Below are 12438 nucleotides of genomic sequence, written 5' to 3'. Positions count from 1 at the left end.
CCTCTAATATTCACTGTTCTCCTATGAGTAGGCTTGTCAATAATAAGAAGTGAAAGCACAGCCAAGAAACCTTTTAAAGATTCTTGTGACTTATAATCAATAACACCATGAATTATAGATCAGCTCCATGCAGGGATTTATTTGAAAGCCTTTCCCTGTGGGGAACTTAAGTAAATGCGCAGCCCTGACTCACCAGTCTGCAAAGGGTCTGGGTAATACCGAATGAAAGGAGTTTTTAATTCATGTAGATATATATTTGACTTCAATTGTGTCTTTCTGTATACTATGTTTGTTCATCTGAGCTTGTTTTGGACAACTGCTGTTTTGAGCAGCGTGCATACTGCTGGGTGCTCATCTGCACTGCTCAGCACCTCCTGCTCAAGGTGAAGCAAATTGGGATGTTGGGGATACAGCATCTGGGGAAGGGGAGGCCAATGATTTCTCAGAACTGTCTCAAACTCCTGAATTACATCTGACTGAGGGTATTTTACATGACATCTCTAAGCTTCAATTTAAACATAAAATTAAGCCCCAAGTAGTACAAGAGCCTCCCGTGATTAAATCCCAAGTGGAACACAAACCTGCCCCTAAGGGGTTAAGCGATACATAGGCTTAGAGCCAGCAGATGACAAAGGAGTGAATTTCACCAATTAAATCAATACATTGCTACTCATTTCATATGGGTATTTTGAAGTTTAATTAACATATAGTTGCAAAGTGCTTCAGGTTTGTAGTTAAAAGCCATCATGGAAGTGTGAGTTATCATTAAATGTTGTATGGCATCATTAAAAAATATCCAGGTTATTAATGCTATGTAAATTAACTGGCCTAGGTCTGATGTCAAAGCTACTTTTGTTCCTAATATTACAGTGGTAGGTCCCAGTCCCACAGACTTAGACACTGCTTAACAGTTCATACTATAGATAATCCTAGTGAAATGTCATGCCTATGTGCACAAAAATGCAGTTTAAAAATGAATATGTAAAGCCTGCAAAGCTTTCTCAAAGCATGGAGGATTGTGACATTGAATGCAAGAGTACAGAGACATTCTAATGAAAGCACAATGGCCTGGAGAACAAGTATTGCTCAACCTTTTACACACAAAATTAAAAGTTTATTACCTAGTACAGCCCTTTCCACTCCTTCTCATGTGCAGTCAGTTTATGATGGCAGATCAACATGGCTTTTTTGTGCATGAAACAGGCTTGTTGAATTTGTAATGATAAATCCAAACCACAGTACTACATGATTACATGTGTATATATACACTCTCCAAAATTCAGGCTCAGATTTTGCATGTTCTATTGAAGGAGCTAGTGTTTGTGATATAAAACAGAACTGAGATTATAACGCTGCTGCCTTTGTAACACCAGGAAGGGGTATAGGAGGGGTGCGTATGAACATTAGAAGGAATCACTGATTTAGCTGTACTGTTTATAATGACTCAAATACCTTTCCTGCAAAATCCCAAATTTCAGTTAAAACACTTCCCTCCTCCCCCCCCCCCCCATGCACAGAAGAGCACTTAATCTTCTTAAAGGGTAGAAAAATCTGAAAAAAAATACACTTGTTCTTATTGATAATATGGAAATGGTAAATGTGTTCTACCTGAACAGTTTAGCAAGTGGTAGGTAGAGGATCTCCAGGTATTGATCCAGATTTAAATTTACTTGGTTTTGTTCACATACCTTGCAATAAGCTGGTACCTGCCCCAAGGAGCTTACTGTTTTAGACATGAGACGGTGGATTGGACAGGTAGAGGACACCGATCAATGAGACAGTATCGGTCAGAATGTTAAGCAGCGATCTTGATGCATCAATTGCTTGACCACAGAGGTTTTCAAAACTTGTCATTATAAAACTCCCTCTTGGGACCATTTAAAGCTCACACAATTATCTAGGCTATAACTGCTTCTGTCTTCTCTACTGGATTGTTTTTTGTCTTCAGTTATCACTGTGGAAAGGGTTGTACTTACCTATCATACTTCTTGCTTTGTTCATTCCTTAGCTGGGCACAATTCTTTTTATCCCCAGTCATATCAGGCCTTTCTGAGCATGCTGTAGATTCTGCCAAGGAGTTGAACTTTGAGCTTGAAATCTGTCTTGTCTTTGGCTTATTTGCTTCTTCAGTTGCTGGGCTCCTTGTAAGCTAAAAGGAAAAGGATAGTGCGTAAGTTTTCACCTGGGTTCCTTAGTTGCAGTGTCAGTTCTTCTGACTTCAGTTATTATCCATTCAAAAAAACAAACACACACACACAAAAGATCTTGTAACAGCCTCATTAAGACAGCAAAAGTAATCAAAGGGCTATGACTGAGTTTAGTGGTAACAACCTTAGGTGAGAATTGAATGTTTTAAAAGCATTGAAGTACCACTGCATATCCAGGTAAGAACCTCTTATGTAAGAATCGTTGTCTTAGATTCCATTGAAATAATGAAAAACGTAATCCTTGTGAGACTAAGGCCAGAAATTCTGTGTGTTACAGTCTGAGGAAGGGCTAACCCTACAACTAAAAGCTATCACTTCTAAAGTGACTTAACCTTTTTCTTCCCAGTCAAATTATGCAGCTCTTCCTGGAGCTGTGCTGTTGAATGCTGCATCATTAAGATTTCTCTTTGCTGCTTTAGTAAAAGCTTCCTTTCTTGATGGGCTGCCCTGTAGAGATTTTGCAGGTGCTGTATTTCTACCTAAACAAAGCAGAAAAAGGAAGGAGTATAAGAGCAAAGATAGTAGAAAAGAGATATACTTTAAAAAAAAAAAACATGTCTGGTATTCATTAACATAAGGCAATACTGCTCTTAAAGCATCCAGAGAATTTTGCTCCAGCCACGTCCCAGTGTTGCATCCTTCCACCACACACAAGAGGAAGCCTGGCTCTTGCTGTAGCGTTACCTGCTCCTGTTCCAGCTCTGTTAAAATTTTGTGCTGCTTCTCAGCCACAGCAGAGGCTCCCTTACTATCCTGCAGGCTTTCCAGGCAGCTGAAAACCAGAGAAAGACAGGTATCAGAGTCAGATCATTTATTGCCGTGAGCATAAGTCTTGAAAAAACAAAGGGACAGGAGCAAAGCTTCTCTCTAAACAGCCCTCAAGCAGCAGTAGCCATGGAAGGCTCTGTAGCAGTTCTGCTGGGCTTTGAGGACACCCAGGGCCACCCAGCCTGGAACTCTGAGGTGTTTTGGGCCTCCTTGGGACATCCAGTGCAGGGTACCAAGTGGTGAGGGTCCCCAGCAGGGCCTCAGCCCACCCGGTGGGCTCTGCCCTCAGCCGCAGCGGGCTTCACCCATCACTGAGGGACGCCTCACACCACACCTGAGGGAGGCTGCAGCAGCCATTTCTTCCACAGTCTGAAAGGAAGACTGCACAAGCTCCTCTCCTTAAGAGAGAGGGATTTTGTACTTGCGCCTTTCCCCCAGAACTAGTCAGTGTCCAGCCGCTCCCCCAAAGACCCGTCCCCTCACAGAGACCCCAGGGCAGGCTTGTGGTGACCTGCCCCCGGCCTCACCGCTTCTGGTGGCCCAGCCAGGCCAGCTCAGCCCTGGCTTTTGCCCGGAGAGCTTTTCTGCGGAGCTTGAGGAGGGCAGCCTGGTGTCGAGCTCGCAGCTCCTCTCCCCTCAGGCACTGCTCCGCCATGGCCAGGCTGAAGTGGCGGAAGGTGCTGGAGCTTCCATAGTGCCGGCCGACCTCACTCCACTGGGGACAGACAGAGCAGAGCACCACAGTGACTGGAGAACTGCTGTGCGAGTGGTAAAACAAACAAAAAATAAGAACTAGGAACGTCCTGCAGGCCAGCAGCAGAGCTGGGGTTACCTGGCTGTCCAAGCTGGCCTGGTCACTGCTCTCTGCAGAGCCATCTGCTGCTCCAGGCTCCCCATGGAGAGCATTTCCCAGAGGTGACGACAGATTCGAGGCTTGGTGGATGTGCAGCAGCTCCCCGTCCTCTGCCGGCAGGGATCCTAAGGAGAGGAAGATTTAAAATCACTAAGTAAAACATTTCTCTAACAAAAGGACTAAATGGAGTGATGTGCCTTGTTTCTAAACATGAATGTTTGGGCATAAAAAAAGTGAAGGTTAGAGCTATATGCTGCTAATATACTCTCCACAAGAAACTGTTCACACAGTACATGAGTTAGCATCCCTTTGTGAATGCAAGCAGTCTCTGTAGAGACTCAGCAGCCAGGCTTATTCTTGTGCTGCCTTCAGAAATTTCAGAGTCAGTTTGGAAGTTAACAAAATTTTTAATTAAGTGTTGTAGCCCTTGGATGCTATGCTATGTCTTAATCAAGGCTGAAAAGCGTTTGTTTACTCAGAACCACCAAATCCCTTAAATCAGAGTTCACCTTCTTGGAGGGTTGAGCAATGCGAATCCCTTCCTCCCGGAGATTTTCTTTGTTCCACTATTTTGGGATCCACCAGATTGTGATCTCTTTCCGTATTCAATTCAGACAGTTTCAGTGAATGCATCTCTTCATTACTGAAGGTAGGAAAGAAAGGTAATTTTTTATTGCAGTCAGAGATTCAATTTCAACCCTTAGCTTTCATAGAAAAGTCCTCTGGAGGCTGAATATTTTATAAACCAGCATGGTGCTTATTTTTATGCAGTACTGGAAGCTTTACCTGTGCAAGTTTCCTTTCTTGTTATTGTATCCATAAGAGTCTAAGAGCAACTATCAAAGTCTTTAATCTATGCCACTTTAAATAAACATAGGAATGTTAAGAACAATAAATAAACATAAGAATGCACATACAATATTTTCAGTCATGCCAAGGTATATGATGGTAAAGGAAAGTGAGGAAAAGGATTTTTTCCCATACATTTCCCAAAGGTGGTTGTACCTTAAGAAAAAAATATACACGATTTCCCCGTAACCCTGAAAAGATGTTTCTCCTATGGTCTGTGCATTAATCAGAGTAGAAAGACTGTATCACAAAGATGGATACTTCACAGAAGTATGAACGATCAAAGGGATTAGACCCTCGTCTTAAAGGCATTGGGATTGCCATGTAAGCTGCTCCAAAACAACTTGAAGCAAACATCTGTTTTAGGAACAATGCACAGCTCTAGAGTCCCAAGTCATTCATTTTGTCAAACCACAACCTAAACCACCTGAGTGCCTCGCTGCCTACTGCACTCTGTACCTGCCAAATGCGTTGTCACCTTCAGACTGGGATCCTGTCCATGTTTGCTCTGCGTGGTCCAGTTTTGGCACAGAAAAATAACCGCCTTTGGAGCTACTGCACATCTGCAAAAACAGAAGTTGTCCGTAGAACTGAATGATGTGTTTGGAAGCAGAACTCCCCCCCCCCAGTCCTCTTAGATACAGATGTTTTCATAAATAATGCTCATGGTTCCTAAAGAACTGGAGTAACTAATGAGATGGATACTACTCACAGTGAAGTAACTGTGTGGGCATAGGGAAGAAAGGTCACAAAATGTTTCTTATTTAGAGCTCTGCTCATGGGAGTTGGGGTACTGTGCTCATCCCAAGGGCTTTGAAAAATAAATAAAAATACAGAGATCACTTCTGTCTGAGCTGTACAAACAGATCGAGAGGATTCATTGAGCTGAAGTATCTTCCAAAGCAAATGTTCACAATTATGTAAGAGAGCTTGGAATTGCAGATGAGGCCTGAGCTTATGTTTATGGATGTGGAGCTAAATTTTTATTCTGACAAATTGTCGCTGAAGTCCATCAGTTTCTACAAGACTTCAGAATCCAGTGCAGAAAGGTAAACAATTAATAAACAGCATGGTGTTTTTTTCCTGAAATTATAACTTTTGGTTATGATTAGCATCTCACTGTGCTCTCATGCGTAAACAAACATCGCAGTAGTTATCTCCTGAGGGCTTAAAACCCCTTCTCTTGATTTTACAAAAAACAACAGCTGCAGTATAAGTGATTTCAGAACCACAATCCAAATAACAGCCTAAGGGACTTTGTTACCTGAGAGATGTGGGTGCTTCTGAAAAACGTTACCCTGATCTACATTCCTTACCAGTTAGAAAATTTGATTAAGGGACTCCAAGTGAGATAAAAAACAGAACGAAACATAGAGATCAGGAAAATGTTTTGCTGAATTCAGAAGCAATGGTACACAAACTGAATTAATTTACCTTTACATTGTCTTGAAGGAGGTCACTCAAGAACCTCTGGCTTTCTTGAACCTCTCGCTTTGCTTTCTCACTCAGCACAGTAAGTTGCTGCTTCTGCTGGAGCTGATGGGCCTGCATTAGGAAATAGCATGCTATAAATGATATTTTAACTGAGCCACGTGATTCCTCAGAGCTGGGTCCCTAAGGGCAGCAAACTCCAGAAGAAGGCAGCACAGGTACCACGCCACCAACTCCTGTTACACCCTGCTGCCTTTAGAAGGCAGTCCAAATGCTTCTTTATCTAGAGCAAAATAACCCATTCTTGCCCACCAGAGCTAATATGTGATTTACAAGTGGTGAATTAAGGTCAGCACCTCCCCTTTGCAGCTACATGGGTTTTATGAACCTGTTGCAGAACCAGCTGATGCCAACTGATTATAACCTAATCACACCTGGGTCTGGTGGTTGCTAGCACCACTTATTTATTTATTTATTTATTTATTTATTTAACCTGTGATAGCAGCCCCGGCATTGCTCTTTGCATAGGTTGCTGACTGTACCTTCAGTCTGTGAGCCAGCAGCAGGGAGGTTTGTCTCAAATTGTCCAGATGGCTCCTGTATTTCTCCTCCAGTTCTGCGCAGCTAGGGTCTCCCGCACCTGCAGAAGCTTAGAAAATAGATGTTAACAGTCACCCATTTCTTAAGAAATAAAATAAAATAAAATAAAATGAAATCTGTGTTCCATTTAATAGGTACCAGCTGAACAAAGTATCAGAGGTTACTAAAGGGAGGCAGTGGAAGCAGATTCTTTCAGATTTTAGTGGGATGTTGCCCTCAAACTGCATTTCTGTGCTCTCAAAGTCCATGGAGATTTAAGGATTTGCTAAGTATTTTGCTGGGAGGGATGGCTTTCTGGGTCACAACTGAGGCTGGCACACCCTGTAAATAATTTAACAGCATCGTGATATTTTCAGTGGGGTTCCAGGACATCTGATCCTCAACTCTGCTGCGTTTCAGACGTGGCTGTACTTCTTCAAATGTGCCTGAGTCTTAATGCATAGACATACAGAGGAGATCGGTGAGAGCAGAAAGGGGCTGTGTACGTGGCTCCTACCTGCATTTTCCTTTTGAATCCTCCCTGGGCCTGTTTTTGGAGGCCTCCCAAATCTGACATCTGCTTTTTTTTTTTTTTTCCTGGAATAACTTCTCTGCATGCACTTACATCTTCTGCCATATCTGAAGGAGGGAATTGTCACTACCTCCAGCCTGACAAGAAATCTGTTAGCATCAACTCCTGCGAGCACTGGGGAGAGGGGAAGGGGTAGGATTCGGAGGGGCCAGCCCCAGAAAGAAGAAGGATGGAGAAGCCGTTCGCTTTCCAAACCACACCCTGGCCTGAAGTCCAGAGGGTGCACTATTGCTGCTCTTTTTTCTCCCTGCTCCTCCTCTGCATCATCAGAGTCAGACCCACCAGTTACAGAAGAAGAAAAGCTTCCCAACCTCTCTGGGATCTCTAGCAGCATCCCGCGTGCCCCTCCATCTTGCAGCTTCTCTGCAGACTTGTCTTCTCTCTTTTGTCACAGGGGAGACAAACCCGTGGAAAAAAAGCTTTTGCTTTCAAGTGGGGTAAATATCTCTTGCTCCAGGTGCACCTATTGCACTGCTGCTTCCTTATTGGGACTCTCCTGTCTGTCTTTTACAGTGTAGGTGATGTAATGTTTACCAGTGATATGTTCTTGGCTGCTCTGAGCTTCTCAGATGAATTGCTAAGCTTATGCAAACAGGTTGAGTGTTTACTCTGAGCTGTGACACTGTCAGAGCAACCAGAGTCATAAATGAATTGTGTGGGTCATAAATAGAAATAGGTTTGACTTGGAAACTTCAGATAAAATCTGTAGCCCTATTCAGGTTGTCTGAATCCAAATTACCCTGTACCCCAGGATAAGCCCACAACATGTAGGGCTTGGTTTTGTTTTAAATACCGAAGGATTCGTAACATGGGGAGGATCAGTGATGTGGACTTCTTTGCATGCCAAAATGCTCTTTATGTTTACAAGGATGTGAGTGAAATAAAATGTTAATGCTTCAAGACTGATCCAGATTTTCTATTAGAATATGTTGCTGCATTTTTATAAACAGCTTGGTTGAGAATTTCACTTCCATCTTAGAGTGTTTCCAGTTATCAAAGTTTTTTTACAATAGGAGGCTTTTCTTAACCCCCCTAAGACTGGGTGAAAATCTCATCTTTTATGTCAGTAATACATATCTCCTGGTTCTGGGTGGTTGTTTGAAAAGGCAAAATCATGCTGATTGATTTAGAAATCACATGGCCATTAAAGAGCTTATTCATTAAAAAAATGAATAAAAAATGTTTTTACCCCAATCTTTCCAATTCTGGGGACTGATTCAGACTCCTTAATAGCTACCAGAGATAATTTCGTGAAATGGTATATTTAGGATAATCCTATGGGTGAAAGTGCCATTGTTTCTACAAGGAAGTTTTATTACTTGTTTTAAGCAATGTAATAAAAAAAAAAAAAAAAAGGCAACTGAACAGCTCTTCAATAGGTATACAGATAGCTCATCATTTTCAACAACTAGATGAGGATGTCCCCTTAAATACAAAGAAATAAGGTAACCTTATACAAAAAAAAATTACAACCTAAATCTATTGATGCTAAGTTGTCTGAGTAGTTTCATTGCTAACATTTGGGCCATTCTGAAGTACAGGAATCTGTTGCTGTCAGGAAGTATTTTCAATTTGTGCTTCAAACTGAACAATGTTATTGCCATTCTGCTCAAGGACTGACCAATGGTAGTGATCTGAAGGTGAATAAAAAGTTTGTTCTGATCTGTTTTCCCTCCTCTTGAACACAGTTTTCCTGACTGTGGCTATTGCCAGATGCATTTCTTGTGTTGTGACATCCTGCATCAAAGAAAATACCATCTGGCTAAACTTCATGTCCTCTTACCTTATGATGAATGGCATTTTACTGCATACCCAGATAGCTTCAATGTTCATACACTCAGTCTTCTTTTTTTTACAGAATGCTATTTATTAAATCACTTTCCGCTGCACCTGCAGAATCTCAGTAAAACCCTGTAGAATCTCTGTGACATGTAATTAAAAAAGCTGGGCTAAAAGTCTCATTTTTCTAATCACTCGAAGCTAGGCAGAAGCACTTACTGCTGCTTTACTCAAGGACAGCTCTTCCTCTTTCTGCCCATGTCAGCAATCAGTCCAAAGCAGTCATTACAAAACTACATACTTGCAACTTTGGATAGAAGCACAACTTGGACTGTGTTGGAGGTATATGAAGATGGGTTGAAAATGGTGCTGAAAGGCTGCTGTGGAATGGAGCATCAGATCCAGGAGTACCTGGCCCTCGTGATACCCAATCAGGCAATCTTTCTATCTCCAAAATTACTGCACTGTCTCTGTCGCTTTATTATTTAGTGATGCTCTTCAGGCAAGGGATGAAATGCTATAGCCATGTGTTTGTTCGTGTGTAGGAACAGAGCCATAGTGATTATAGTGAATGGAAATTCAGAAACAAGGTTTGCTAACTGCTGACCACAACTGAGATATGCAGCACAAACAAATACTGTGGCTGTTTGGCCCTTCTCTAGCAAGACCTGAGCCAAGAGCCCTATTCAGGAGACTCTAAACTTGAAGGCTGTACTCGTTTACCAAGGAAAATCAATGGGCTCATCTGCATTCTCGAGTACCTTGGAGAATCTGGATTTCTGTACCCACCGGATCAGCCTCCTCTCTCCTCTCTAAATCCAGCTGGCATCCCACTTGTCACCAAAGAGCGGCTGCTTGCTAAACTAGGGATTAATGCGGCCTGTGCTGCTCCTGCCCTCTGCATGTTTTGTGCTTACATCTAAATCCTGCAGTGCGTAGGGTTGGCCAGAGTTCAGCTTCCAGCCAGATGTTGCAGCACTTGGCAGTACGCCTCCCTGCTACTGACCCTTCCCCGCGGGGCATCACATACGGAGCAGCCAAGCAGCTCTTGCCACAAGCTGACGGGAGAGAGATGGGCCTGAATCAGGCCCTAACCGGGACCCTGAATGTCCATGAAATGTTTCTTCTATTTCTCACCACTTATAAAATTCCCTCAGTCCACTGCACTTCCAGTATCGATAACAAAGCCCCAGCCTGTATGGCAAAGTGACACAGGACACAACAGAGCAAGAAACACTCCCTTCTCCACACGCTTTGCAGCAGTATTTTACAGGTAGCAGCATGTTACGGGGTGGCACAGAGAAGGACCAAGTCCTGACTGCTGTGCACACACGGGAGGCAGGACGTTGTTCAGCCAAGCTAGAGCAGTGCGAATACAGTTTGTGAGGGTGTGGAAAGAAACAAGTTCATAGAAAAAAATGGTGTCAGAGGAAGTGAGAGCGATTCTCAAGAGCAGTTCTGGTGCTGCCTGTCACAGTCACGAAGCATCCTCTGCTCCTGCGCTGCCCTCATTGCAGGCTGCTTTGGAGGCGCTCACCGAAGCTCCGCCAGACAGAAGCTTTGTAAAGCAGGAAAAATAGCGCAGCATTTTGAAGCAAAACACGAAGAGCTCTCTCGTCTCTAAACTATCAATCAGAGGACAATTAGCTGAAACCATGCTGTTAGCCTTGCTGATGCCATTAGTTTAATCAGTTCTCCCTCTCCTACAAGCAAGAAGGCAGCTCCCTCTAGTGATACGAGGAGGTAAGCCGGTCAGCAGCTAAGGGGAAAGATGTTACACAGGATTTTTTTATTTTTATTTTTTAATGAAGGATAAAATTGTGTTTTATTATAACGGGTAGCATTCCATTTGGTTTCTTAATGCCAATTACTTTAAACCTGTAGCTATGCTGAAGATTAAACACTTAGAAAATACCTGTTTAAAATACCTGTTTAACAAGGAATTTCAGCTTATACTTTGTTGTCTCCCAGGTACTAAAAAAAAAAGGGGTGGGGGGGGGGGTCTGGCTTGCTGAAATGAACCTTCTGGTTCATACTCCAAACACAAGGCTGTAGGAAGGGCATAGGCCAAATGGTTTTAAAACCACCTCATTCCCCTATTTAAGAGTGACACAGAAACCTGGGTGCTGGGGCTGTATTCAGGGGGTGTGCTGCAGTTATATAGTTATAAATATATATAAATATATATATATAAATATATAAAATATATATAAATATAAATATTTACAAGTATTTTGTGAATATTCACTTCTTGTACCGTTTTGTTACGTTTGAAATTGCAATTTGTTATTCTGCCAAGCGTGCTTACTGCAGGAACATCTAACGTCTTTGGCACAGCAATTAGCGGTTAGGTGCTGCATGTATCTTTTAAATGTAAATATTTATATTTTGCGTCAGATGTATAATTACACATCATTATGCTGCGTGTGCACGGTAACTTCTGGGCTGCGTGAAAGAGAACGGGATCAGCTGCCGGCGTGATGCATCGGGCAGACAATGCGGCCCCGCAGCTGAACAGCCGTTCCCTGATAAGAGAGGAGAACAGATCCACTTGTGACCCATATTTCAGAGCAACATTGTCTTCAGGCTGACAGTTCTGTGCCTCATCTGCAGCAACATGGCCCGAAGTGGAACTGCTGGCTTGCAGACAAACCTGGGTTTGGACTCAGCAGCTCTTACAACTGCTGAGGGAAGGGACGGGGCTCTCCTGGCACAGACACCAGGCAGCAGCTCCTATTGTTCGAGTGCTGAGTAGGGTATTTTTGTCAGATAGCTCCCAGAATTGGGGGCTTTAATTATTAATATTCAATAAATGCAGTGTCTTTCACTCGCGGTGAACACTTCAGACAATGGACTTGTGTCCAATTGTGTAAGGTACCCTCGCAGTCCCCGGGGGCTGGGGAGAAGCAGCGTAAACAACGCTGGCTTCTCCACCACCTCAAAATCCAATATGACTTATAAAATGTTGTGGGGAAAACAATGAAGAATCCTTAATAAGAGCAAAGGCTCTTTGTAAGTACCCTCTTTGAGGAAAGGATATCTGAGCTTGTTCTTTTGTCTGGAAAAGCCCTTAAAACAATGCACCATCTGCTGCCGTTTGGTGGAAGCGAGCAGGGCTCTCCAGCCAGAGCAGGCCTGCACGCTGCCGTTTGCTGCTTAACCCTTTGGACAACAAAATCCCCTTGTTTCTATGCAAATACTTGTTGTCAGCAGCAGTGGCGATGCTTTGCCAGCCATGTGGGATTCTCGAGCATGTGTCTCCATTCGCCCCGCGTCCTTTGTTAACCCTGTGAATGTTCTGAGCTGCCCCTTGCTGTACAAGGAGGATCACGTCCCACACTTCTCTGATGTGTTAATTACGAGGAGTTCATTGCAAAGCT

At 43.1% G+C, this 12438-nt stretch overlaps 1 protein-coding gene across 3 annotated transcripts in view; it reads right to left on the bottom strand.

Moving 5' to 3' along the window:
• The window catches only part of LOC101791057 (uncharacterized), a 29007-nt gene that overhangs the window by 10133 nt on the left and 6436 nt on the right, over positions 1-12438 (bottom strand). For all 3 annotated transcript variants that reach the window (XM_038164968.2, XM_072025151.1, XM_072025152.1), the window contains exons 5-13: positions 6651-6757; positions 6112-6222; positions 5137-5240; positions 4338-4471; positions 3808-3953; positions 3503-3690; positions 2892-2979; positions 2540-2686; positions 1977-2149 (exon numbers count right to left, since the gene is read on the bottom strand). In XM_038164968.2, coding sequence (XP_038020896.2) covers positions 1977-2149; positions 2540-2686; positions 2892-2979; positions 3503-3690; positions 3808-3953; positions 4338-4471; positions 5137-5240; positions 6112-6222; positions 6651-6757 — 1198 coding nt within the window. The remainder of the gene's footprint in view (positions 1-1976; positions 2150-2539; positions 2687-2891; positions 2980-3502; positions 3691-3807; positions 3954-4337; positions 4472-5136; positions 5241-6111; positions 6223-6650; positions 6758-12438) is intronic.

Source organism: Anas platyrhynchos, chromosome 18 (assembly GCF_047663525.1).
Source record: "Anas platyrhynchos isolate ZD024472 breed Pekin duck chromosome 18, IASCAAS_PekinDuck_T2T, whole genome shotgun sequence".
Classification (NCBI taxonomy): Eukaryota; Metazoa; Chordata; class Aves; order Anseriformes; family Anatidae; genus Anas; species Anas platyrhynchos.
The sequence above is the reverse complement of the archived record's forward strand: the minus strand, read 5'-3'. Positions and strand labels throughout refer to the sequence as shown.